This window comes from Exophiala viscosa, assembly GCF_022695815.1.
Source record: "Exophiala viscosa unplaced genomic scaffold EDD37scaffold_1, whole genome shotgun sequence".
Taxonomy (NCBI): domain Eukaryota; kingdom Fungi; phylum Ascomycota; class Eurotiomycetes; order Chaetothyriales; family Herpotrichiellaceae; genus Exophiala; species Exophiala viscosa.
In genome coordinates this window covers 821,148-844,787 of record NW_026944353.1, presented here as the reverse complement: position 1 = coordinate 844,787, position 23,640 = coordinate 821,148, and the positions used below count along the sequence as shown (strand labels likewise).

Genomic DNA, 23,640 nt, shown 5'->3' with positions numbered 1-23,640 from the left:
GAAGAAGGAAGGGGATGCACACTAAGTCCGTGAGAGTGCCGGATTCCGATCTGGCGAGTGTTCTGTTTCCGATCTTCCTTCAAGGCCTCGTATCGATGCCTGTGCATCAAAGACATCCACCGAGATGACCCACTCGCATTCCTCCCAGCCTCTCAAGGCTGTTCACTTGACGTGTCACAAGCCTGCACTCGGTTTGCCATGTCAAACCCAGTCGTCGAAATTGGATGGTCCCTTCGTATCGAGCTTCAGACAAAGAAACGGAAAAAGCGCTCGGAGGGCAAGCGACAGTGCGTGGTGGCGCAGAGATTCGGAATTGAAGGCTAGATCGAACGTCTGACAAGTTCAGCTACAAGCCCTGCGGATAGATGAAACTCGTTTTCCAGGGTTGTTCACACCAGCAGGCACTCGTAGTCAAGGCCGGCCAGGATTGTGGACGCTCAAACCATGTTGCCATGCTGAGAAAGTCGAAAGTTGCGGCCTGTGCTGGTCCTGATCAAGGAGGCAGAAGAAAGTGCCTTTCAATGTGACATGTGCTAGCCTGGATAAGTGTTTTCAGGTTTCGGCGACTTCTAAACGCTGATCATATCGCAAGGAGCTGCGTATTCAACTCGATTGCCCCGAATAACAAGGGTGCAGGGTGTGACCTTCACATGAGCAAGGAAGAGAACAAAGAAAGGCAGAACTCGGAAGAACTAGTCTTCCTATCCACAACTCCACTGTATGACTCGAGCAGATGCGATCAATGGGTCGGCCTTAATCGCATCAACAAAAGTGCGCAGAAGACGTGGATTTGAGTTCTTGTTCATGGGCTTGTGAGACCAGATGTCCATTATCGCTCTCGCATTTGCGACAGTCGTATCCTTCCGATGCTCTGATAGCAGTCGTGGTAAGGTTGCTCTGTATTGGCATAGCCAGTGGCATCCTTGATCTGAAGACGATGGGACCCACGCACTTGTGGCCAACCCCTCTCAACGGAAGATGCCGTTTCTGATGGTCAAAGGGGACAACTCTGGCTCTGTACGAGTACGAAGGCAAGGCGGCTGGCAGAGGGCAACCAGATAATCCGTCATTCGTTGCATACAGCTTTTCTGCTTTCGACCAGAGATGACCAGGTGAGAGGCACCTGAAGAAGCAGGCCACGCTTCTGATTGCGTAGTGACAATCTTCCGCCCAATCACACTCTTGTTCGAGGGGTGAAAGATCCGGGCAGAACTTGCTGTGAGTAGGATGTGTGAGGCGGCCTGTGCAAGACTTATTCCAATAGTACGATGATCAGGTGCGTCTCAACTTCCCTTGCAGCAGTGATGGGCGATTTCTTCGAATCGCAAGTGAGGATGAGTCCCAGTACCATGGTTCGTCCAAATGGTGCAGGACGTCCATTTAATACTCCCTTCTCAAACAAGGGAGGAGGTTTGCCTTCATGCGGCGCTAGCGCAGCCACCTTGCAGGGGAGTGATCCGATTTCAGCGAGGGTCCGTGCTCTAGACTTTGGTGACCGTTGACAGGAACAACGTAGACGAAAGTACAGCTGCCAGCCCCAACTACCACAAGGAAAGCCCTTGCTTCCGCTGACAATCGAGACGAGAGATGGGGCTCTGATTGCCTTTGACTTTAGCTAGTAAGAGACTAGAACATGATCCGTCACGTCCGTCCGGGTAGGGCAGATGTGACTGACAATGACTGAAATAATGTGTACGATCGAAGTCCCGGTGCTTTACCGGCGATCTATGGTCCAGGCACACCAGCGGCATTGATCGTGAATCGAATCGGCGTAAATTACTGCCGAGGGACACTCTTTCTTCACCTTAGATATTTGCGCCGATTGGGACCCCGGATTGGATCCCACCTGAATCGACTTTCTGATGGCAGCGGAGGACGTCCTAGCCATGGAAACCTATGTCAGAACGCCTTTGTCAGTCCTGACTTTGGCGACAGGGGTCTCAAGGGCCCTTGTCAAGCTTTATCTTAGCATGTACAAGTAAATAGACGTGTGTACTCGTATGATGAAACGCCGTCACATTAAGCTAAAGTGATCGACTCACAAGGTTCGACTTCAGTGATCTGGTTCTGGAACGGGCCCGAGCTTGCCAGCCGAGCAGGAAGTTTCTTTGGAGGATCTGAGAAGGCATCTAACATCTTGAGCAAAGGCGAGACTTCTGCCATTGAACTGTTGGTCATCATGTCAGAAGCTGTATTTGACTTCAAACTCTGTCCCAAAGTAACCCTGCGGAACACATGCGAAACAATAAATCAACTGATCATCGAAGTTAAGGCTCCAAGCAGAACTGGCGCTCACATGATAGGTATTTCAAGTGGGCGGATCGGGAGTCAGAGCGTTGGATCCTGGCAGGAGCACGGGTGTGTTACACAACGTCTCTACCCCTTGCCCCTTTGATGATTCGTTGGTCGTTATGGCCTTTTTACCACATTGATTAACATCCACCTTGGACCTTCGAACAACAACCCACCATCGCGTGGCGGAGATGCCGAAGATCTCGGATTTGGCCAGGATCTGCCACTCCTCTTCTTCATACCTAGATTGGGGATCTGGACATTCTGCGGAACTGCCCCATGTTTGAGCGGCGTCTAGCACCGTTCGGTCGTTAGGTGTGGACGCAGTGAGTGCAATGCCCTGTATGAGAACGCTGGTTGAGTGGCTCCGACGTACTTCTGCAGGACTAGTGTCGCATACCCCAGTACAGAGGTGCATCGCGAACCGTGTGAACGTACGTCGTACAAGTTGCTCCTTCTGACTCTGAGATGCTTCCATCAGAAGCATATTGCGCTATGCCTTCCTGGCGTTATCCCATGCTGCGACGGGTCATCGTCCCGACAGGCCCCAGACAGTTGTAGGGACGCCACACCTGTACAACCGCTTTCCAACCACGAACAATACCACGTCAGGGTCAAGGTCTTGTCATGGTCGTCCTCAGACAGCGGAGAGCAGGAGACATTTCGGATTGGAGCGAAGATCCGTATATATCGAACCAGCAACTAACCTTTTGAGAGTGGCAGGGATAGTCACCAGGGTGGTCCGCGCCATGCATCCATTTCGATTGTCCATACACCGTATACCTCTCTGCTCTGAATGAGTGTAGTATATGTTGTAGACTGTGTATCGCGCCCTTGACTGTGAACCAGACTGTCGGGTCAAGCTGGGCGGTATTTATGTCCACTACTTTCTGCAATGGATTCTTCTCATCATCTGTCTCAATTCTTCACTTGTACTGCCGATTTCCAAGCCCCTTCGAGCTGATTTGCGTCGAACTTCAATCAATCGTCAATTCCAACATGGCACAAAACTTCAACCACCTTTGCCGGAATCTCAAGTTTGCAGACGTCATGAGGATTTCATATGTCCTCAATGACGATCATCACTCTTCAGCAAGTACATCTGCCCGGCAAAAGTACCAAGACGAGCAAAGCTTCTTTATATGGTATCATCGTACAGATTTGGGGCTCCCATGGGATCAGGTGATGGAGATGTATCGACGATATTGGAAGGAGGACAGGGAGAAGAGTGGTTTACAATGCAAGTTTTATCGCATTTTAGATCAGTATAATGTGGACAAGGTACGGAAGCAGACGAAGATGGGGCGGTCGAGTGCGAGGGAGAAGAAGGGAAAGTTTGGTGTGCTCCAGCGGACAAATCGAAGATTTCCCTGGATGAAGCCTGATCATTTGGGTCATCGTCGAATGCCCGTACTGCGGGCCAAGCTTTGAAGACCATCCATGTGGAATGTTGTGGTCTAAACATGTATGATTGTGTATTTCTGTCGGCGGAGGTCTTGAAAAAGCTCGTCAGGGATGTGAGGTCTATCGCTAGGACAGGGTCACCATTTGCTGGTACCGTCGGCGTCTTCGTCCTCGTCAAACGCCTCGTCATCGGAAGCTTGGCGACGGTATTTGTAGGCGTTGTATCCATACTCATCGTCCGAACTGACTTCGTCTTCCGGATAATCATTTGCCGGATTGTCCTCAGCTTGACATCAATTAGCATTTACTTGACAGTTGGAGACGCTTTGCCCTACCATTAGAGTCTTCGTCGTCCCAGTCTGAGTCGTCGTCACTGTCGACATATTTTAGCCACAAATCCTCATCTTCCTCGGTGATAACCAAAACGCCAATATTGTTCGGGGACAGGTCTAGTGTGTGTTGTGTTTTATCGTCGTAAGGCACACGAATATAAGTTTCGTAAATGTATTCATCTTCTCGGTCTGATGAGGTCATCACAGTGTCCGTCGTGTTCTTCAGTGGTGTTGGAGGATCTTGTCCTTCAACCTTGTGTTCTACTTCAGGGTCGAGCTCCATTGCCAGAGCTGCCAACTCATCCGCGAGTTGGTCTGACTCCTGATCCCAGGTGCTTGGATGATCCATGATTGAAGTGCCCTTCTTCGCTCCCTTCGCCGTTGCTTGGAGGAAAGTGTTGGTGGCATTCCGATGAGACGTGCGCAAGGTCTCCAAATCTGGATCTTGTACGCCTTCAGATACTCCATTTTTCAAGTTTCCAACCTTGCTTGTGTCCAATATTTTGTCCACAGGTTCGCCTCGGTATAACGGGTTGTTTTCATGACTGAACGTGGCACCATGTTTCTCTACGAATGTCGCAAGTGGAGGGCGAATTCCGCTTTTCTGCTTTCTTATGCCACCGGAAGAGTTTGGGCTGAGTACAGACGAGAGGTTGCGGGCTAGATGGAAACGCCTTGCAGCTTGCAGGCTTTCGGTCGAAATGGGAGTCGCTGGCGCAGACTGACTGCCCGTGGCCGCATCTTGGGAATGCCTCGCATTGGTGCCTGCGGTATCTGTGTTCGCTTGGGCTTTCAAACTTGCTTTCAACTTCTCATAATCCCGTTTTTCGTCCCCGGGAGATGTCCATCGGACTGTAGGTACACCGGGAATTACGCGTGGAGATGCTTTCGGAGGTGGTTCAGTTTTTTCTCGAAGTGATATGGGGGCGATCGTGCGGTCCCGAACTCGTTGGAAGTAGAAGTCTGTTACTCTTCGCTTTTTGACCACAGCGCTGCCATGTTCAAGATCTGTAGAAAGTCAGTATGGTCAGTGGCCGTGGGAAAGATGAGGTATACAAAGAGTCTCTGGCGGAAGATCATTTCTCTTGCGCTTGATCGAGATGCGTTCTGGAACAGAAGACATCTTGAAGGCAAGATGCCGTAGAGAATTGTTCAAATGGATTCATGTAGCGCATAAGTTCAGATTGAGTTTACCGCATTGTATGGAAGTTTCACACCAGTTTAGTTTCGATTTGACTTAACTGACACGCGCGCCTAAATTTCCCTAAAAATGACGTACATAGGCAGCCCTAGCCTCGCCCGTGGCCCCGCAGCCTCAGCCTTGCCTGCCAGTCTTTGGGGAGACGGTCCACAAGCAGTCTTACATTTGTGACATTCGATGGAGCACGATATTCATGCACGTCTGAGGAGCTGCAATGGCCCAATACTACCACGTCTTTGGGAGAATCGACTTGCTGTACCTCCTAGCTCATAAACTGTCCCTGAGGTGTGTACTTCCAGTCAGAAATGTATGCTGGAGCGCCTGGTGACGAGGAGTTGACAATACGTCCATTCGTAGTGCCATAGACACCGAGCAGTGTTCCTGAAAACTTGTATCAACCAAGTTGTTCAAACATTCCAGAGATTTAGCTTGACTTACCAGTAAACCCAAAACTAACATCCGCAGCAGGAGCAGTCCCGATCGTCAGCAGGTCCGACATACTCTCAATTGGTCCGGCTGAGAATGCATAATGGGTAAGGTTGATGGCTTTGATTTCCAGATACAAGTTGAGCGTGGTGACCGACGTATTCGACAATGACGTATAATTGGGATACGATGCGTGGACCGGAACCAACAGTGGTGGCGGGACAGTGAGATAGGACGTTGCAGAGAACCGGAAGTACGGCACCAACGGCTGTGGTGATGATGACGATGTTGTGTTTGCCAGGAGAACAACCCCAAGATCAATGTGATGATTCTGCTTGTTTCAGTACCAGTGATAGTTACTCCATGTGCAGGACTAAAATACCTGTGTGAGGAAGACACTGACTCCAGCTTCATCGCCTTCTGTCTGAGGTGTGAGCTGCATGTTGACACTATAAGTGAATAGTGTATCTGTTTGACGTCGTCCCACAAACGTCTGTCCCTCAGGACCAGCATAATTGCCATCGTAACCGGTCAGGTTAAGCCTTGACGGACTCAGTCGGAGAGTGTTAGCATAGCCAGGCGGAGAAATAGTGTAGGAGGTGTTGATGGGAATACGCCAATGGACTAGATGTATCGGTAGACTGGAGTTTGGTGGGAAGGTGATGTGGTCGGCGGCGTCTGTGAAAGGGCTGCGCGCCGATTCAGTATATGCGCAGACGGTGGACTGCTGTCACTCACCCTTCTCCTGCAATGCTGAGGTTGGTGGTCGGCATCTGCCATCCACTCATTTGTCCACGGACAGGTTGCAGTATTGGCCAGTCGCCAGTCTGCCAGGTGACAGGAAACATCACAGTTTCCCGTCCCATAGGATAGACCAAGAACTCTGGACCAGAACGGGTAGAGAGACAAACACCCCACCAGCTCCCCGAAGGATCCTGAAACAGATCAGCATGACCTACTGTTTGGAAGTATTGCGTTGTATTAGCATTGGTGATGATCGGGTTGGCGGGATCAGGCATGTAGGGACCACCGATCGTTTTCGATCGCGCGAGAGTCTCCATGTGGTTCAATCCCGTACCACCCTCAGCTATCATGAGATAGTACCAGCCGTCCTTGTTGTAGATATGAGGCCCTTCTGGTGCTTCACCGCCGGTGCCGTTCCAGATATAACGTAGGTCAGATCCGACGGCTCCTGTAGTCAGATTGACGGTGGTCTGCGTGATGCCTGGGGTAACCTCCCACGGGTGAGAGCCAGTCACATAGACAGTACCATTGTCTGCCCAGTATGGAGAAGTATCATCTGAAGATAGTCAGAAAAGGAGTAGAACGAAAGACTCGTGCCCTCGTGGCACAGTCTCTCGTGACAGAACCACTGACAGCCAGTAAAGTTGAAGTGCACTGGGTCTGACCATGACGAAGATTCAAAGGGATTTGTAGACTGGAAGATCATATTGTCCCAACGGGAAAAGTTCGTCTGAGCCTGGTCGTCAAAAACCAGGGTGGTCATGATGAAGAATATCCCTTCATGGTATCGTATCTGTTGTGTATGAGTACCACACGGTGATCAGTCGGCTTCCGCTGCACTTACTGTCGATGCCCAGATACCGCTGGTAGACTTGTTCGTAATAGCCAAATCTGGCAGCTGTTCGGGTCTGCTTAGGACATTGCTAACCAACCTCCAGTTCGCTAAATCCTTGCTGGCATGAATAGGGATTCCGGGGAACACCGAGAAGGAGCTGGAAGCACAAAAAAATGTGTTGTCCCATTCTGGAACGAAGATGCAGCTTGGGTCAGGGAAGAAGCCAGGGAAGATGGGATTGGAATAAGTGGAATTTGCAGCATTCACAGCCAGGGGAATGCCGAGGGCAAGCGCCCAGTGGCCAAACAGAGTCATCAGCATCTTACCAAGTGGTCTTACCTTGAGCTCTTTTCAGCTCCCACAGAGCTTCCGCTCGCCCTTATAAGCCGTCACTTCATAGTAAGTCATAGAGTGAGTGCCAAAGAGCCTGGGGTTCTCCGCAGAACGAACAGGCTAAATCCTAGAAAAAGATCGACAGGAACCGAGTAAACGTGATAGGATGAGAGGGGTACTATGCCGGCTAAAACATCTCGAAGCCCCCCTCAGGTTCGGTGCAACTTCTCCCGAATGTCGCAGACTGTAGCTGCGGTGGTCTTCAGAAAAGTTAGGGAGAAGAAGAGAAGAAAGAGAAACGAAGAGAGAGAAGGAATTCCGATGTCAATTCCTCAATCTCGTTAAGGCTAAACCTTGGGCCGGTCAGGGCCGCCGCTAAGCATGTTTAGGTCTTTTAAAAGACCCAATCGAGTTATTCTCGACATTACTCAAAAGAACGACAAACTACGACAGTAAGATATGGCCTGTAAGGACATCTCTGTATATTGTGGGTGCCAAATTCACGCCTAGAAGAGACACCTCAAACATCGATCCATCTCGCCATCCACTAGAGTGAAGGTCAGCATCATCACTCCCTTAAACGGCACTTTTTCCCCACGCGGTCGGGCGATATAAAGTGAACGACTTACCTTGTCAACGACAGCCTTAGCTTCGTCCGCCAAACCCAGCTCAAGCAACAGCTGGGTAGCTGCTCTCACCCCACTCTCAAGGGCACTCGCAATCCAGGAACTCGTATAACTCGTTCCCTCACCACTCATAATGATACCTTTCTCCGTCTGAAAGAAGGCCGGGATGAACGCCTTCCTCATACCAGCATCCGGACTCGCCCAGCTGATCGTCTCGTACTGGTCCAAGATCCAGCACCGGCGATTGTAATTGCCCGTATACTGGTCGTATACAACTTGACCATGAATTTCGGCCATGGCGTCAACCTTTATAGCGGTCAGCAAGACCAGACCCAATGCCTAGACAGATTGAACAAACTTACCACATACTGCACGTGCACGTCTTCTGGGATAGACGCCCATCTCAGGCCGTCATCCGACGAGGTATAACTGGCCAGCATAACCCCTTTTCCTGTCGAATTGATATCGTAGCTCGGATAGCAGATACTTCCTATTCCTGGAATGTCCGTAGTAGTGCTACACGACCCGTATATCGGAAGGGCAAAGTGCTCCCAGAAGCGCGTTTCGAACTGCAGAGCAACTTTACACACCTGCGAGTACGGGTAAATGTCGATGGCGGTCGTCAACGTATCCGAGAATCCTGGCAACCTCCACGTCCTGACGAGTGGCATTGGAACTGTCACGATAGCAAAGTCGTAACTTGCATTCTGAAAGCTCCGATCGAGAGGCTGCGCTTTCCACTGCAGTGTGACTCTTTGCGTACTTTCGTTGAATTGCACCCTCTGGATTTTGCGATTCATGTAGGTGACGCTGTCAACCAAAGGGTGGAATGCCGAAGGAAGTCGAGTCAGCCCGCCATCGATCGTCCGCCAGTCTGTAGCAGAGAAGTACATTGACTCGTACAGATTATCCCAAAAGGATTCGCTACCGGGATCACCAATCGCAACAAAGCTATCATTCAAGGCATATTTGAGATAGTTGTGCACGTAACCGAACTCGGACCAGTCGTCGCCACCGAGACCACCGAGTCCCTGATCCAAGAATGTCTTGTGTGCTTGATATACATTCTTCGCCATTTGTGTTATGAAGGATTCGTTGCCAATGATGTTGTCGATGGTAGTGTCGAGCGCATCGAGCGAAGGATCGTCTTCGGTAGACGAGGCGCCTGCCAGAGAGGCATTCGCGGTGACTTGCGACACTGTTGGGACAGTACCATTGGCGAAGCGAGAGCCGTTGACATAGTAAAGTCCATTGGGATCTGTCTGGTACCACTTGATGAAATTGACGGTGAAGTTGCTGTTATTCCCGTTCAGGTTATTGACTTCGTCGGCAAGTTGGAAAACAATACGGTGATCCTGAATCTGCAGTGTTTCATTCGTTTCAGAGGACGTGATGGACAGAGGGAAGCGCATGGGGCCCATCTCCTGGTACTGCCTCTCGCTCGGGTCTCCAAAGTAGGCGGTGTGAACTCTACCACCCAATCTCTGGCCGGCTTCGATGATTGACAAATTGGTCATTCCTGATTGATTTAAGGCCAACCAAGTTATCAAACCAGCCATCCCAGCTCCAACGATGGCGATCTCCTTGGCCTTGGCCTCCTGCGCATTGACGGCACTGATCTCCTTGTTCTTGAGGAGGGCAACTCCATCGTACCAGGGGCCTTCAGCGTCGATGCCACTGGAATTGTCCATCGGGATGGCGAAGTCTTGTCGCTTCTTAAGGCATCGTCGAGTAGTCCTGCCATTTGGGGTGATAGCTATCGGGGCGCTGCGACCTATCAAGCTCTGCTTGCTGTCCCAGACTGAAAGACATTGTCCTGTTGGAGCATAGTCGGGTACTTTCCACAATAGCCTGTCATGGTTGCAGTCCTTTGCACGACCGACAAGATGATGAGCCTCTCCAGGAGACTTGGCCTGACAAGAACCGTATGTAAAGACAACTTCAGCATGGACTGGCTCGTCGTAGGACACATGGATGTTAGCAAGTCCCGAGTCAACGGCACGCCTGACGTGTAGGTTGACTGGCAAGCTTACTGCAATAGCCGAAGAACATAATAATGCTGTTATGATGGCGCGGCAAGCCATAGTGATAGACCAGTCCACTGCCTGTAGATATGAAAGAAGGTGATGCTGGCGAGCTCGCCGTCAAGCCAAAACATTTGAATTACATTCATGTTGCGCTTCCCTAAGGAATCATTCGCAAGCTAGGCTGCACCATAGACTCTGCGTTATGCATTCGTAGAGCTTTTCTGGGAAGAACGTCGTCCAAGTCCGACATCCAACAGCATTTGCCATTCGTCAAGATTAGCAGGTTACATGGAGCGTGAGTTTGACGGACATGGACTGCCCAATATGATTACAGCCAAGACTGCGTAAGACGCAGATCAATTCTTAGCGACCTGATACCGACAGCGATGTGCCCGAAAGATTGAACTTGCGGGACCATCGGGTGCAGCGGATGTTATTTTGCTTGCCAATGCATACAAAAGTCTTGATGTACTCGAATTAACAGCTAGATCAAGGATAGCTTTTCTGGCCATCTCAAGTGCTCACCTTGAGTTCGGGTTTGCCGTGCACAAGTGCGGGGGAGACGCAAGGGAAGGGAGCTGCCGCATTCCCTGAGAGTGGACATGTTGAAGTCTTACTTGCTGCTTCGTTCATCCTGTGGAGAGCGTCTGATGATACTTGCAGCATGACTGGGGCCATTCGGATCGCTCTGAGGTTCTGCCTGCCGGAGAATGAACGATTTTCGCAAGTTGTTGAAAGGGCGGACGTCGGTTCATTGATAGCCGAGAAATCATCAGAGGACATTGAGTCGCACTACGGAGAACAACACTCTTGTTCATAACATAGCTAGCAAGCGGTATCAACATGACCATCCTCGTCCATTTTCATCGTCAAGTCAAAGCCTTTGCCTGGTGGCTGGCACTCGAAGTTCGCCGAAAGAACAAGTTCAGGAAGAATGCTTCGTACCTCATAACTCCACGCTATTCTACTGATGCTCATCCGCATTATTGCCCAAAGAAAATCGTCGTTCAACAAGTGTAGCCTGGCTCTTCTCACAAGCAACCGCATTTAGCCACTGTTCTTGTTTTCGTTTACCGGACCATTTCCTCCCTCGTAGCCAGGATCCAGCACTCTTTGCCTTTTCGCATCTGCACCATCGACAGTTACAGCCGTAACACTATGCTGGATGTTGCTGACATCACCGAGGGGCATTCTTCTGGCTGCCTGTAAATTCTGCTCTGATCCGCCATCTGCAGGACTCTGTATAGTAACGCCCGTCATTTCAGGACCTCGCCTCGTAGGAGGTCGATATGAAGATGTGCCACCACGTATGCCTCCAACAAGACTGTTTGGACTCGGTGCTCCGACCTTGCGACCTTGATCCAATTGCGGGTTGATGACATTGGTCGTGACTTGAGAGGTATCTGGTTTCAGATCGCGCTTTAGAGGAACTGATCTATTGTGATCCACACCCGATGTCTTGCGGATCGATGGACTTTCTGCATGAGGATTGAACTTGAGTGCGGTTGGAGGAGCTGCAGCGGTGATATTGTTGTGTTCATCAATATTTTCGGCAACTCTGGCTGAGTAGAAACCAGTGGGCCGAGCTGACGGTGCTGTTGCTGGGCCATTCCTGCCGGATGGCTGTTGAGGGAAGTGCTCGGAAGGTACATGGGGAGATGGCGGCCGAGAAGGTTCGACGGGAGGCATTCGGGAATCTGTTATGGGGAGGGCTTTGGCAGTTTGGGCCGGCAGAGCCTGGCCACGCTGCCCGGGTAGTGGTTGAGGCACAATGTTTGGAGCAGTGGCTGAGGCCGATCTTGTCGCTACAGGTCGAGGTATCGGCACGGGCGGCTTGGACGGTGTGGTCAGGTTTGTCCTTGACGGTGGTGGCATGCGTTCAGCAGCGCCATTGACTGGTTTCCGTACCGCGTCTTCTAGTTCTGCAGACAGCGATACCTCGTCAGGACCAGCCATCTCAATGGCATCGAAGTCTTCCAGCTCAAAGTCGTCCACGTCGAAAGTATCGTCGAACTCATTTGAAACTTCTCGCGCTGGAGCTGACAGATTGCGTCTGACTTCCTCTTCTGGCTTCTTGCTGGCGAAATCGTGATGGCGGTGCAGCTGGTTCGGATCCCATTTCGCAGGCGCAGTCTTCATTTTCGTGACGTTGGCCAGGTATGTTTTGTCGTATAGGCAGTTTCCGAGCACGTTGCCAAAATTTCGCAGCGTTCGTTTCAATGCATCTGTGGTGCCCTGCTTTTTCGCCTTCTCGAAAGCCATTGCTTTTCCCTTGACGTTCTCGGCTGTCCCATAGCCAACGTCTTCATGATAAGTTCCATCTTTCAAGGTAACTCGTACGATCACTGACAGGCCTAATGAGACCTTTCCAGTCTGTGGGTTCTCGTCCACAAAGTCGATCTGTATGTTTTGTATTGAACTGCTCCAGCCATTGAACCCGAAGACATCGTTTGCAAGACTGATGACCTTTTCGCCCGGCAGATATGGTACTTTCGAGCCACCAGGCCCTGCCCTTGTCAAGATATATTCGGGTCCAAGCTGTTTCTCTAGTCTGCTCTGCAGTGTTGCTATTTCTTGTGCCGTATATCCTGAGATAGTGTGTTTGTGGTCTTCGAACGGGTTTGCCGTGCTGCTGCTATTCGGCTTGTGTTGATCACCGACACTGTTTAATTGTCAGAAGGAGTTTCATCAGATAATACTGTAGCACTTACGCAGGCATTTTGTCAACTTCTCATGATGACACTCTCCGGAAAAGGATTATGGTGTCGATTTCGAGCACGCGGAATGGAGCGTGTTAGAAGCTGCAGCCTTGCCTTCGTTGTTGCACGCGTCCAAGTTCACAAGCGGAGCAGCGCGTCATGTTGAAACGCGAAAGTCGCATGCATGCACGTGACGCTTAAGGCTTACTCAGCATGGACATGAGGCTTACACTGTGGGCTGAATACTTCTCCTTCTGACTAGATGGGAGCGAAGAAAACTGGGATCGTGATAATGTTCAATTTTCTTTCCTCTGTACAGGCTACTTCCAAGACTTTAAGAAACCCATAATCTACAAGTTCCGTCGCCGCCTGCACTTACAAGCCATGGATGTTGAGGATGCCAATCCAGGTCCATAACACCCAACCCACCGGTAATCTTGTGTCCACGGAGGACTTTGAGAGGCACTATCTGAGCGTTGCTCATCATGTCACTCGTGACCTGCCCATGGAAGACTTGTATACTTCCGTCGTCGCTGCCGTCGGCGAACAACGGGTATTTGTTGGTGGCAGGGTGAAACCTGACGGATCTGATGGCCTTCTCATGGAAGCGCAAGGTCTTATATGGTCGAGGGGACAGATCCAAATCCATCCACAGCAGTCTTCGATCGTAGGAACCCACGATGAGATTGTCTGAACCTGCGGTTGAAGAGCTTGTCGGGTGAACGTCAAAGCTGCTAATCCATCGTGCGCCCGGCTGAATGATTTTCAGCAGTGTTTGCTTGGACAAGTCGTACGCCCGAATAACTCTTTGGTTGGCAACGAACAGAATAGGCTTGCTCGGGTGGAAATGTGCGTCTTGTGATGTGCCACCACCCTTCAGTCGCTTTCGGAATGGCAGTTGTGTCTGGTGCTTGGCGATGGTGTGTATGGCAATCGCCTGAGACGCCGGCACCGTAGTGGCAGAACATATCGTGACGAAGTGGTTACCGGCTGAATGGAAAGACAATGTTTTCGCGGTGTGTCCAAGGCTAATAACAGCTGCGACACCTCTATCTCGTTGAGTGGACGAAGGTCGGCTCCATTTAACACTGGAAGATTTCGACGTGCTGCTCTCGGATGCAGCATATCCCCACCCGGCGTCAAGGACGGTCTGAGCTGCTTCTGTCTCTGGGCCAGATTCTGTGCCCAAGTGAGGCACACAAAGATAGATGTCATCACCGGCGCAGACAGCGAGGACTGGAGCGTCTTTCCCAGGTCTCCACCGTACCACGTTGACGGCGGAATCAGATGACAACGATACTGACCAGATCTCCCGTTGAGGCTCGATCGTCCACACTCTTGCTGTGCCATCGTCTCCGCCAGTCGCCAGATATTGTCCGGTAGGATCAATGGCCAGAGACCGCACCCTGCCTTTGTGACCGTGGAACCGACCAGCTTCATGCGTGGGGAATGGTCGTAGCTCGTCGGGACTTGGCAATTTGGGCAACAGTGATTCAGGATCGATATTGAGTTTGATCCGACGGACACGAGGAGCCAGGTAAAGATCCAAGCAGCGGTCGAACTTCTCTTTGACAAAGCGATCATAGCCTGGAACCTTCCGTAACGCAGGGTAATCTGCTGGAAGAAAGTCCTTGTCTCGATCTTCCTCGTCGGCCTTCTCCCAAGTCTCCTTCTCTTTCTTGTCTGGCAAGTATTCAGCCGGTGGGTGATAGCTTTCATCAAAACCAGGCGGTGGAAGTTTTGGTGCGGGCATATGCATAGCGTGATCTGCTCTAGGCTGCTCATCAGCCCATATATCGTAATTTGGAACATCTTCCGCATCTTCATCTGCCTCCTTTGGAGGTCTGTATGGCAGAATGCGCCCTTCTCGTATGGCCCGGACGATCTTCATGACACGCTTGGCCTCGTGCTTAGATGGCACGAATCGTCGTTTTGGTTCTGGTGCACTGTTCAAAGGCATGGTCTCCGTCTTGCTGGTGAACCACTCAACAGTTGGTTCGTATGGATCGTAACCATCAGTGGGTATCTCGTTCATTTGCACTTTCTTCAACAATTGCAACTCTTGGCGAGTGAGCTCCAGGGGTTTCCCAGTCGCCGGATCTGTTAGACCAGTCCAACCTTTGGGCACTTCGATACTGTCAAGGAGTGCATCGAGAGCCTTTCCAGTCGCCGGCCTCATGATCTTTTTTCCATTGATGTTGTAGCCGATATGAGGGTAAGAGTCGTAAAATGACAATGGTATTTCGCCAATGGTATTGGCTTCGTTGTCAGGGACAGAGTAGTCGGAGTCATCGCCGGGATCGATCTCGTCGTAAACGTATCTGTCGTTTCCGTCTGCACCTTTGACCACTTTGTAGTTCGGCTTGTCCTCTTCTTCTCTTGATACGGCGCCATCTCCCACTGTTGTATCAACTTCTCGTGCCGTCTGAGCATCTTTCGGTTTCAGGAAGTCCTCCTCATCTTCTGAAGGCACCTCATCACTTCCGATTGAAACAGCATCGCTCTGATCTTCTCCACCGCTTGACAAATCCTCAACATCACTGCCACTTGCAGATTCGTCGTCGGAGAGAGTACCGTCCAGTTGGCCAAAATCGAACTCGTCTCCTGAGACCACAGCCGCGTCTGCATCGACGTCTTTAGTGACGGCCTTTCGCTTCTTTGAATCGGCCATTGTGTGGTGAATATATAGTCCGAAACCGTAGAGGTTTGCGAGGAACAATTATTCTGAAGCGCAGTTCTCGAATTTTTTTGGAATTTTGATCGGGGTTAATTATGCCGTGCCTCCGATCGGCAACTCCACCAGTACCGCAACTCCAACTGACTGCGACGTCAGGCGCCCACCGCGTACCGTCTGTAGATCTCGACTCACAACAGTCTCAGGAAAGTGAGATGCAGAGGGAAGTAATACACTTGCCCCTTGAGCAACAATGGCGTATTCGGATATGGCTGCCAACATGATAGCAGCATACGGCAACTACCCCGTCGCAAGCACATTCTCAATGACCGATACAGTCCCTAACCTGCCTGACTCTGAAGTCCCCTCCTACAGTGCCGCCTACGATGCTGACCCATCCGCGAAGAGACATGCAGCGTGTGACGAATGTCGTACGTGACAACCAATATCGCGACCTATACAAGAGTTGACAGTTCCTAGGGAAGCGCAAGTTGAAATGCTCCGGCGACCCCACTGGCTGTGGGCGATGCATCAAACAACACCTAACATGTCACTACTCGGTTCAGTCCAAGATGGGACGTCCACGGAAGCGACAGAAGACAGATACGACCCCTGACCAAGACACGCAACCTGATCAGCCTCGAGATCAGCGTCAACACACCCCTACGCAGTCTGCGCCCGATCCTCCCAGACAGAAACAGTGTCAGAAAGCCATGGAAAGAACCGAATTCGAGAACGTCTGCAATGCACCCATGGCCCAGTCCATTCGACGTACAACCGCTCTCAGCCACTCCGCGAACCTGAATACTCAATCCTCGAACGACTCGTCGTCGTCCGATGCCTCTCGCACGCCTTCAGATCGCGACGTGGCGGCCGGTGTCTCTTACCCAGTAGACGTGGCCCAATGGCCTGACTTTTCCGATTTGACACAGCTCCCCATGTTGGTGCAGGACAGCCATGAACACGAAAAGCAGATGTCATCAGATGTGAATCAGTCGAACGGCACCATCGATCCAAACCTTTACACCTCGCCATACCCCAACGACCTCGGCGCCCATCCATCCTACCTATCCCAGCTTCCTGCAATACCTGCCTGTCCCTGTCTCCCAAATTTATACCTCACTCTTTCCACATTGTCCACGTTGTCTGCTTTCCCTGTTTCCTCCGGCACGATCGAGTCACTTCTCAATGCGCACCGCACCGGCCGTGCCGTCATCTACTGCAATGTGTGTCCGCAAAAGTTTCAAACTGGGTCACAGAACGTCATGCTGTCCAGCATGCTGATCACGGTATTGTCGGACCATTGGCACAGGGTAAGGAAGGCCACAGCGAAAGAGTTGAAAGCCGGCTTCACCAACGAAAGCACAAGCTCAGTGCCTGAATCTGGGTCAACTGCGGAATCGGGTGGAATGTCACCACGAGAAGATCTCGAATGGCGCACGTTTGGCTATCGAGTCGTCCGCGCATGCGTGTACGGCGAGGATTGCGTTCCTAGCACCCCAGGCACGAATGGCGGACCAATTTGTACGGAACAACCATACACACTGTCCGATCTGTGCAGTGCGCTCGAACGGCGGCAGAAACAATGGCATGAGGTGGAGCCTACGACGGGTGAGTTCCCTGCAAGGATGCAGGGTGATTTGGGTCACGGGCCTACACTGGGCATGACCTTGGATGAACTCGACAAATGCGAGAAGGACGCGCGCACACAAGGCGACGATGGACTACTGTGCCTGCGCATCGTCAAGTATGCGAGGCAAATCATGTCGAGTCTCGATAATGGCCCTCCAAGGCTGGGAGTTCCCTGAGAAAAGTATGCATGTCAATGGTGTGAGACACTCTTGACCCCGCCGGAGTTTCAATCAAACGATCATGTTCTCAATGCAATTCATTTCATATCAGGGTGGTATCTAGCGCTATCCGGCTGCGTTCTATATGTGAACGTCGCCTTCTTTTCTTGAGTTTCGTATTTTCTTCCATATCTGGTGCCCTCCTGCCTTCATGGGATTATAGGATGACACAGTTCTTAGGCAATCCACAGGGCCCGCTCTTCTCTTCCTTGTCATCCGTGTTCAAAGGCTGACTGGGCTGGCCGGCACTGGCTGTGGTTGCTGGCTTCGTCGTCGCAGGTGTAGCTGATGTTGTCGTGCTTTGTGTCTGTGTCTGCGGCTGCTTCTCTTCTTTTGCTACCGCCGGCTTTGCTGCTGCGCTGCCATCTAGTCAAGCAAAGTTGACCTTGCTAACGTGCTCGTAGAAGCCCTTGCCCTGGGCCTGCGCGAGCTCGAGTTCCTGGGCGCTGGGTTGACGAGAACCGTCACCGCCAGAGAAGGTGCCCGCACCCCAGGGCGAGCCACCACGCACCTCGTCGAGCCCAGCCAACAAGCTGAATGTAGTCGCGTAGCCGAGGGGTACGTAGATCATGCCCTGGTGCACCCAGCTGCTCAGGGCGTTCATGCAGGTCGACTCTTGCCCACCTCCCGCGGTGCCCGTGCTGACGAACATGCCGAAATATTTGCCGTACAGGGCGCCGGATTGCCACAGTTGGCCGAGGTGGTCGATGAATGTCTTCCACTGGGCGGAAAAGTTGCCGTAGCGGGTGGGGATGCCGAAGAGGAAGGCGTCGTAGGTCTTGAAGATGTCCGGGGTGATGAAGGGGACGCTCTCGTCTTGAGGAGGGGCGTACATCTTGCTGAGGACTTCTTGGGGGAGGGTCTCTTTGATCCTGGGCGTCCTGTTAGTCTGCGGTCACTGGCTACCACGGATCAGGGTGAGGGTTGAGGTAGGCTTACTGGAAGAGATCCGCCTTGCCGCCGGCTTGCTCAATGCCTTTCAACTCGGCTTGGGCCAGCTTGGCGACGTGGCCGTACATGGAGTACTATTTCGCAATGTTAGTAGGGTGCTGGCATTGGAAGCGTGGACGAGGACTGCCAGAACGTACGTAGACGATTGCGATCTTGGGAGCCATGGTGATTGAGTTGGGTTTTGGATGAGCAACAGATGGGAAGGGAGTGTAAGATGGTATGAGAAAAGGAAAAGAAAGTCGAGCCGCAGAAGGTAGGGGGTCAGGGAGTCTTTTGTATCCGCAGGTTCACTACAGGTAAGTTACTCCGTGAATGCAGATGGATAAATGCACCGCGATAGGCGAGGCGAGACTTTGACCAGACAACCATACACACAGAAACCCCGCTCCAGTCTCTAGTCTATTTCATGACGCATTCTTAGCAACGCAGGACACTACTGTGTTGCGACAGAGTACAATGATTTCGAATGTATTAGCAGATGATTACCGAATCGCGGTCAATTCACCATTGTTGCCCGGGCGTACACCTTGCTGGATGGCGCATAGGAGAATGAGACCCAGCAGGGTCCATGGTTATCCTATTGGAGGGGCTTCACAGGTACAAACGCCAACGGTGTCCACCACATCGACCCCGCTAGGCCCTGAGCTTTTAGTGCGCATCCAGAGCAGTGTGAGCTTATCAAAAGCTGACAGAGAATTGTCAAAGCATACCAATCGTGAGGCTCCACCCACTTGCCTGCGCGGAATGGTCCCTCCCCTTGTGGGACCATGCTTGTCATCCCCCGTCCTCTTTGTCAGCGACATTTTCTTCGACAACACAGCTCTTGCTTCACATGGATGCTCGTTGAATGACCACGCGCTGGCTCTCCTTGCGAAGTGGCATCATTTATAAGCTTGAAAAAAGCTAAACTCCTAACAGTACAACAGGGCGGCGACGGTGACAGATAATGCGACCGGCCATCGGCCGGTGCCGTGGTAGGAGAGCAGAGAACGGGCACCCGCTGCTTGTTTCCCTGCCATTCCCCTTACGAAATTGATGCAGACTATTACACTTGAAGTTGCTGGCTGGATTGAGCCAACTGATTTCCGTGCGAAGAGAAATCGTTTTCTTTGGGCCGGGCGTGGGCAGCAGGGGAGTATGAAGAGCACCGTCCATATCATTCTTCTTCCCACTCAACAATCTGCTGTTTCTCCCACAGCCTGCTCGCACTACTCACGATGATCTCGGCTTTGGCCAACAGCTTCGCCTTGACCCTTTCAGCTGCTTCGCCCTGCAACTTCATCTTGCGGGCTTGGGCCTGCAGCATAACCGGCACCAAGGTTTGAGGATCGGCCTCACTGAGAGCTCTGACGGTCTTCAACCCATTCTCCCAGAACATTCGTGCCATGCGGCTCTTGACAAATGCCACTTGAGCCATGTCAAGCAGATCCGCCCTTGCGCCAGCACGAAGACGATCAAGCATATGCTCTAACACAGCAGAGAGCATTCCCCATCCCATCTTCTCGCAAAATTTGATCATCCCCGCCGCAAAACCATGACAAGTCTGGGCGAGGTTCTGGATTTGTCCTCGTGGGACCGAATACTTCAGACTGACCTCGTGGACGGGCATCTCATTGCATAGGTCTCTTAGCTGGAATGCAGAATATGCTCTACGGTAGATCCGGGCCAGCCGAAGCTCGTCAGGCGTATTTTCCTTGAGTTCTGCACCACTGTTGACGAGCCGATTGACGAAAGCTGGATTGACCCCGACCAGTTGCAAGGCTCGTAGACCACTCTCGTCGAGGCTCTCGACCTGGTTACGAAACGTCAACCAAGATATTTCACCCAGGCCAGCGGTCTGCACAGGAGTGAAGAGGTAGAAAATGTGCATATCACCATCCATGACGAATGATTCGAGCGCTCGGCGCAACTCTGAATGGACAAAAACCCCATCTTCGGGACTCAGGCCAGACGCAACGACCGCCATGCCCAGCTTGGTAGGTTCGAGACAATTTTCGAATGCAGTTGTTTGGATGAGCTCGTTTGCAAGCAAATCCCGAAGCGAGTCCTCCACCATTTCAAACACAATCTGACGGTCCATGGTGTGCCAGAGCAGAGATGACTGGACATATTGATCCACTGCGCTCCGACTCGAAGCCATACGGATAGCAACAATCTCCAGTAGCGCCCTTTTGATGCCTTGCTTCTCCGGAGTCAAACAGCTTGTAACCGGCGGCAACTCAGCTTCGAGTAATTCGGCCACCGCCTCAAGGTCGGGCTTGTGACAGCACAGGAAGGTCTCGCCAAGTTCATCCTTGCCTTTCCGGCCAGCACGGCCACGCATCTGTCGCAACATGGCGGGCCCGACCAGATCCCGACCCATGCGAGCTCCATTCAAAATCACCCTGCGAGCCGGAAGATTGATGCCGGCCGCAAGACTACAGGTAGCCACCATGACCTTGAGAATTCCAGCATCGTACGCCTCCGCAACCAGGTTCCGTTCCTCTATGGTCAGCCCGGCATGATGGAACCCAACACCACACAGTATGGTCTTGGAGAAAGAGGCCTCGAAGCCTCCAGGCAGCGCACGTAATGAAGCAATGAGGTCTTGTCGCTTTGCATGCGCGTCGTGATCGCAACAGTCAAGGGGCATGGCATCACTGATCAGTACAGCAGTCCTCTCCACGCCCATCCGGCTGCTACAAAAGACCAAGGCGCCATGCCCGGATACAGCAGTCTCGACAGATAGTGCGACCACAGCGTTGATCATCGGATTACCCAGGTCCTTGTGGTCTGATTTGGTGATGGTTCTGCATGCTTGAGGCCGAGGTGTAGAAATAGAGTCTTCAGCGGTTAGTTGGCTGGCTGTCCGAAAGAACTCTTTGGCACTGGCTGTGGGATATATCTCATTCTCGTAGACCAGGTGTTCCTCGATTGGTATGGGCCGGTATTTCGCAATGTAGAATTTTGACTTCAGCCATGTAGCAAGGAGCTGCGGATTCGGTAACGTCGCGCTCATTCCCACAATCTGAATACCACAGTCCAAGGACATCAACTTGGTTGCGAGTAGTTCCATGAGATATCCACGGTGCTCGTCATTGATCATGTGTAGCTCATCAAGAACGACCACAGCGATTTCGCCGTGTTTGCCCTCCTCGATGGCCGAGTTGACTAGAGAGTTTGCCTTCTCGATTGTGCATACAGCCACGTCGCAGTCCGCCCACTGGACTGTGGGTCTGCTGCCACCGAAGAATCCGGCCACCCGGATCACGGGGCTCGGTCGTCGCCAGGTGGGGTTGGGAGGTTCATCGGACAACTCAACTTGTTTGCTTACTCCGTCTGTCAAAGCTCGCAACCACTTCAACTTTTCCTGGACAAGGGCAACATAAGGGAGAACCAGAATTGACTTCTTCTGCGGGTTCTCGATGATTTTCTTGAGCAGCAAAACGTCTGCGACTAAAGACTTTCCACCGCCCGTTGGAGCGGTGTAGACAAGGTTTTGTTCTCCGCTCAGCAAGCCCCTGCCTAGGAGACACGACGATTGCCATGGGTAGATGGATCGCACTCCAAGCGATTCTAGGTTGTCAAGCAATTTGGTGGGAAGATCGTAACGCGAATGTCGAAGGGTAAGAAGAGGATTCTGAGATGGTCCTGGAGTTGATGATATGATCGGAGGTAGTGGGTTCGGAGGCACATATCCAGTAGGGCGACTGTGACCGGAACCCTCAGCCGGTAAAATGCAGCTTGCTTGAAGACGGGGCGGAGGTGGTGCTGGAGGCTTCTGCTGGTCGACACCTGAGTTTGCTAGTGGCGGTTGCCTGAACGACAAACTCTGATGAAATGGCCGTTGGTGGTGGAATGAGTCGACGTGACCGTAGGGACGTTTGACGCCGGCCAGTGCCTGGACGTTATATTTCTGATTCTGAGCGATATCGACAGATGTGGCAGGTGCATATGTGACGGCTGCACCTGGCCATGAAGTAGCCATGGGAAAGTTGGATCATGCCGTCGTTACAGGCAGAAAGGGATTGGATCAGTTATACAATGATCCTTGCATCACTCACAAAGCACAGAGACAAGTTGATCTGATGATAATTGTGCCGTTGTGCCGGTAATAGTGGTGGTGATGACTGATGAGCAGGGTACGATTATGCGCCACGCACGCGTTGGGATGTAAATAGCCGAACCCCAGAAAGGGAAGGCGCCAAAACTCATTCTGGGCCCCTACCTTTGGGTTCGCCAAGCCAGCGTTGACTTCACTCGGAGAAGAGGTCCAGCTGCAAGGGAATGATCACACAGCAATAAGAGTCGACTCAATGCAAGACAGAAGAAACAGCGGAATTCTTACCATGGATGCCCCTGATGAAAAGGTTGACCGGTAAGAAGCTGGAAAGTGTGGTTGCTGACATGCAAGCGTCGGACATTTATTGGTGAAGATCGACTTGTGCGGGAATATTCAGTGAAGGGCAACAGTGAGAACGGGAAGCCTAGAAAAGATGATTTTAGGGTGATGACAGGTTGAGTGCGATTAAGAGGCGACGAGTGGGGGAGGAAGATGTGGCCTGGAGCTGGAAAGCTGTCGTGCTGGAGGTGACGGGACTGATCGATGCATGAGACGAACACGAGATGAAAAGATGAGATGCATGCACGATATCAACCGAAATCTGGTTTTCGAATGGAAAGAAGTTGATCCTGCATACCCTGACCATCTTAATTGGGCTTGGGCCAAAGACGCGGCTGTTCTGGGCTATCGATGGTCCAAGTCACCGTGCCAGAATTGAGATGTGGTTGATTTTAGAGACAAAGAGCATCAAGGGCATAATCAGGTGATCGCCAAGGCTGCCGGGCGCTAAGACAAGCCTAGTGGCCCATGTGGAGGCTAGGAGGCCCCTGCAGCCCGTCCCATCCACGACTTTCGACCTCACTCGACTCTGGCCAAAGCAGAGTATGGACAAGCCTCACCCAATACCACATGATCCAACGGCCGATGAATCATGACAGGCATATGCTTACCTGTCCCAATAGGTTATACCCGATTTGAAGAGGTTTGCTCAAGACTTCAGTGCTTGTCGTGGCATGTTGATAAGGCTGATTCGCAGGAATGGGAGTTGGTTAATGCCACTTAATGGGGGAGAATAGTCGGCGCTCGAGGGAGAAATAACCCGACCTCCACGGATAATCGTCTGCAAGATTTGACACCCGTTCAAGAGCATATCATGGGCTCAATTATCACTCCCACAAGGATACTTATCCAGCAATTGAGCTCG

At 51.7% G+C, this 23,640-nt stretch overlaps 8 protein-coding genes across 8 annotated transcripts; 1 reads left to right on the top strand and 7 right to left on the bottom strand.

The window, feature by feature from the left end:
* Positions 1 to 3,778: 3,778 nt before the first annotated feature.
* Positions 3,779 to 5,264, bottom strand: EDD37DRAFT_15911 (uncharacterized protein). The gene is made up of 3 exons (XM_062809716.1): positions 5,085 to 5,264; positions 4,032 to 5,036; positions 3,779 to 3,982 (listed from the first exon to the last, which is right to left on the bottom strand). Exons 1-3 carry the CDS (start codon positions 5,149 to 5,151, stop codon positions 3,834 to 3,836), a joined length of 1,221 nt encoding a protein of 406 aa, XP_062674549.1. The 5' UTR covers positions 5,152 to 5,264; the 3' UTR covers positions 3,779 to 3,833.
* On the bottom strand, positions 5,245 to 7,549 carry EDD37DRAFT_584994 (beta-xylosidase; the record flags this gene model as incomplete). The annotated part of the gene is made up of 6 exons (XM_062814444.1): positions 5,245 to 5,610; positions 5,668 to 5,986; positions 6,038 to 6,344; positions 6,394 to 6,955; positions 7,033 to 7,192; positions 7,244 to 7,549. The coding sequence occupies 6 exons, from the start codon at positions 7,547 to 7,549 to the stop codon at positions 5,492 to 5,494; spliced, it is 1,773 nt and encodes a 590-aa protein (XP_062674548.1). The 3' UTR covers positions 5,245 to 5,491.
* A 337-nt stretch (positions 7,550 to 7,886) lies between these two features.
* On the bottom strand, positions 7,887 to 10,505 carry EDD37DRAFT_15882 (flavin-containing amine oxidoreductase). Its single transcript, XM_062809712.1, has 3 exons — positions 8,556 to 10,505; positions 8,197 to 8,499; positions 7,887 to 8,114 (listed from the first exon to the last, which is right to left on the bottom strand). The coding sequence occupies exons 1-3, from the start codon at positions 10,275 to 10,277 to the stop codon at positions 8,088 to 8,090; spliced, it is 2,052 nt and encodes a 683-aa protein (XP_062674547.1). The 5' UTR covers positions 10,278 to 10,505; the 3' UTR covers positions 7,887 to 8,087.
* A 630-nt stretch (positions 10,506 to 11,135) lies between these two features.
* Positions 11,136 to 13,176, bottom strand: EDD37DRAFT_15880 (DNA repair and recombination protein RAD52). The gene is made up of 2 exons (XM_062809711.1): positions 12,932 to 13,176; positions 11,136 to 12,882 (listed from the first exon to the last, which is right to left on the bottom strand). Exons 1-2 carry the CDS (start codon positions 12,937 to 12,939, stop codon positions 11,268 to 11,270), a joined length of 1,623 nt encoding a protein of 540 aa, XP_062674546.1. The 5' UTR covers positions 12,940 to 13,176; the 3' UTR covers positions 11,136 to 11,267.
* A 27-nt stretch (positions 13,177 to 13,203) lies between these two features.
* Positions 13,204 to 15,630, bottom strand: EDD37DRAFT_614914 (NUC169 domain-containing protein). The gene has a single exon (XM_062815567.1). The coding sequence runs from the start codon at positions 15,588 to 15,590 to the stop codon at positions 13,254 to 13,256; it is 2,337 nt and encodes a 778-aa protein (XP_062674545.1). The 5' UTR covers positions 15,591 to 15,630; the 3' UTR covers positions 13,204 to 13,253.
* A 119-nt stretch (positions 15,631 to 15,749) lies between these two features.
* On the top strand, positions 15,750 to 17,462 carry EDD37DRAFT_614913 (uncharacterized protein). Its single transcript, XM_062815566.1, has 2 exons — positions 15,750 to 16,024; positions 16,074 to 17,462. The coding sequence occupies exons 1-2, from the start codon at positions 15,847 to 15,849 to the stop codon at positions 17,399 to 17,401; spliced, it is 1,506 nt and encodes a 501-aa protein (XP_062674544.1). The 5' UTR covers positions 15,750 to 15,846; the 3' UTR covers positions 17,402 to 17,462.
* Positions 17,463 to 18,950, bottom strand: EDD37DRAFT_614911 (minor allergen Alt a 7). Its single transcript, XM_062815565.1, has 3 exons — positions 18,532 to 18,950; positions 18,383 to 18,468; positions 17,463 to 18,315 (listed from the first exon to the last, which is right to left on the bottom strand). The coding sequence occupies exons 1-3, from the start codon at positions 18,556 to 18,558 to the stop codon at positions 17,814 to 17,816; spliced, it is 615 nt and encodes a 204-aa protein (XP_062674543.1). The 5' UTR covers positions 18,559 to 18,950; the 3' UTR covers positions 17,463 to 17,813.
* A 467-nt stretch (positions 18,951 to 19,417) lies between these two features.
* On the bottom strand, positions 19,418 to 22,618 carry EDD37DRAFT_15741 (DNA polymerase theta subunit). The gene has a single exon (XM_062809693.1). The coding sequence runs from the start codon at positions 22,359 to 22,361 to the stop codon at positions 19,551 to 19,553; it is 2,811 nt and encodes a 936-aa protein (XP_062674542.1). The 5' UTR covers positions 22,362 to 22,618; the 3' UTR covers positions 19,418 to 19,550.
* Positions 22,619 to 23,640: the final 1,022 nt, after the last annotated feature.

Excerpts from the sequence above, each read along its gene's own strand:
- EDD37DRAFT_15911 (XM_062809716.1), bottom strand. The coding sequence starts at position 5,151 with ATGTCTTCTGTTCCAGAACGCATCTCGATCAAGCGCAAGAGAAATGAT. Across the intron at positions 5,037-5,084 it reads TCTTCCGCCAGAGACTCTTT|ATCTTGAACATGGCAGCGCT; the intron begins GTATACCTCATC and ends GACTTTCTACAG. Across the intron at positions 3,983-4,031 it reads GGACGACGAAGACTCTAATG|CTGAGGACAATCCGGCAAAT; the intron begins GTAGGGCAAAGC and ends ATTGATGTCAAG.
- EDD37DRAFT_15882 (XM_062809712.1), bottom strand. The coding sequence starts at position 10,277 with ATGGCTTGCCGCGCCATCATAACAGCATTATTATGTTCTTCGGCTATT. Across the intron at positions 8,500-8,555 it reads ACGTGCACGTGCAGTATGTG|GTTGACGCCATGGCCGAAAT; the intron begins GTAAGTTTGTTC and ends ACCGCTATAAAG. Across the intron at positions 8,115-8,196 it reads CTAAGGCTGTCGTTGACAAG|TGGATGGCGAGATGGATCGA; the intron begins GTAAGTCGTTCA and ends CCTTCACTCTAG.
- EDD37DRAFT_614914 (XM_062815567.1), bottom strand. The coding sequence starts at position 15,590 with ATGGCCGATTCAAAGAAGCGAAAGGCCGTCACTAAAGACGTCGATGCA.
- EDD37DRAFT_614913 (XM_062815566.1), top strand. The coding sequence starts at position 15,847 with ATGGCGTATTCGGATATGGCTGCCAACATGATAGCAGCATACGGCAAC. Across the intron at positions 16,025-16,073 it reads TGCAGCGTGTGACGAATGTC|GGAAGCGCAAGTTGAAATGC; the intron begins GTACGTGACAAC and ends GACAGTTCCTAG.
- EDD37DRAFT_614911 (XM_062815565.1), bottom strand. The coding sequence starts at position 18,558 with ATGGCTCCCAAGATCGCAATCGTCTAC. Across the intron at positions 18,469-18,531 it reads CCAAGATCGCAATCGTCTAC|TACTCCATGTACGGCCACGT; the intron begins GTACGTTCTGGC and ends ATTGCGAAATAG. Across the intron at positions 18,316-18,382 it reads GGCAAGGCGGATCTCTTCCA|GATCAAAGAGACCCTCCCCC; the intron begins GTAAGCCTACCT and ends CAGGACGCCCAG.
- EDD37DRAFT_15741 (XM_062809693.1), bottom strand. The coding sequence starts at position 22,361 with ATGGCTACTTCATGGCCAGGTGCAGCCGTCACATATGCACCTGCCACA.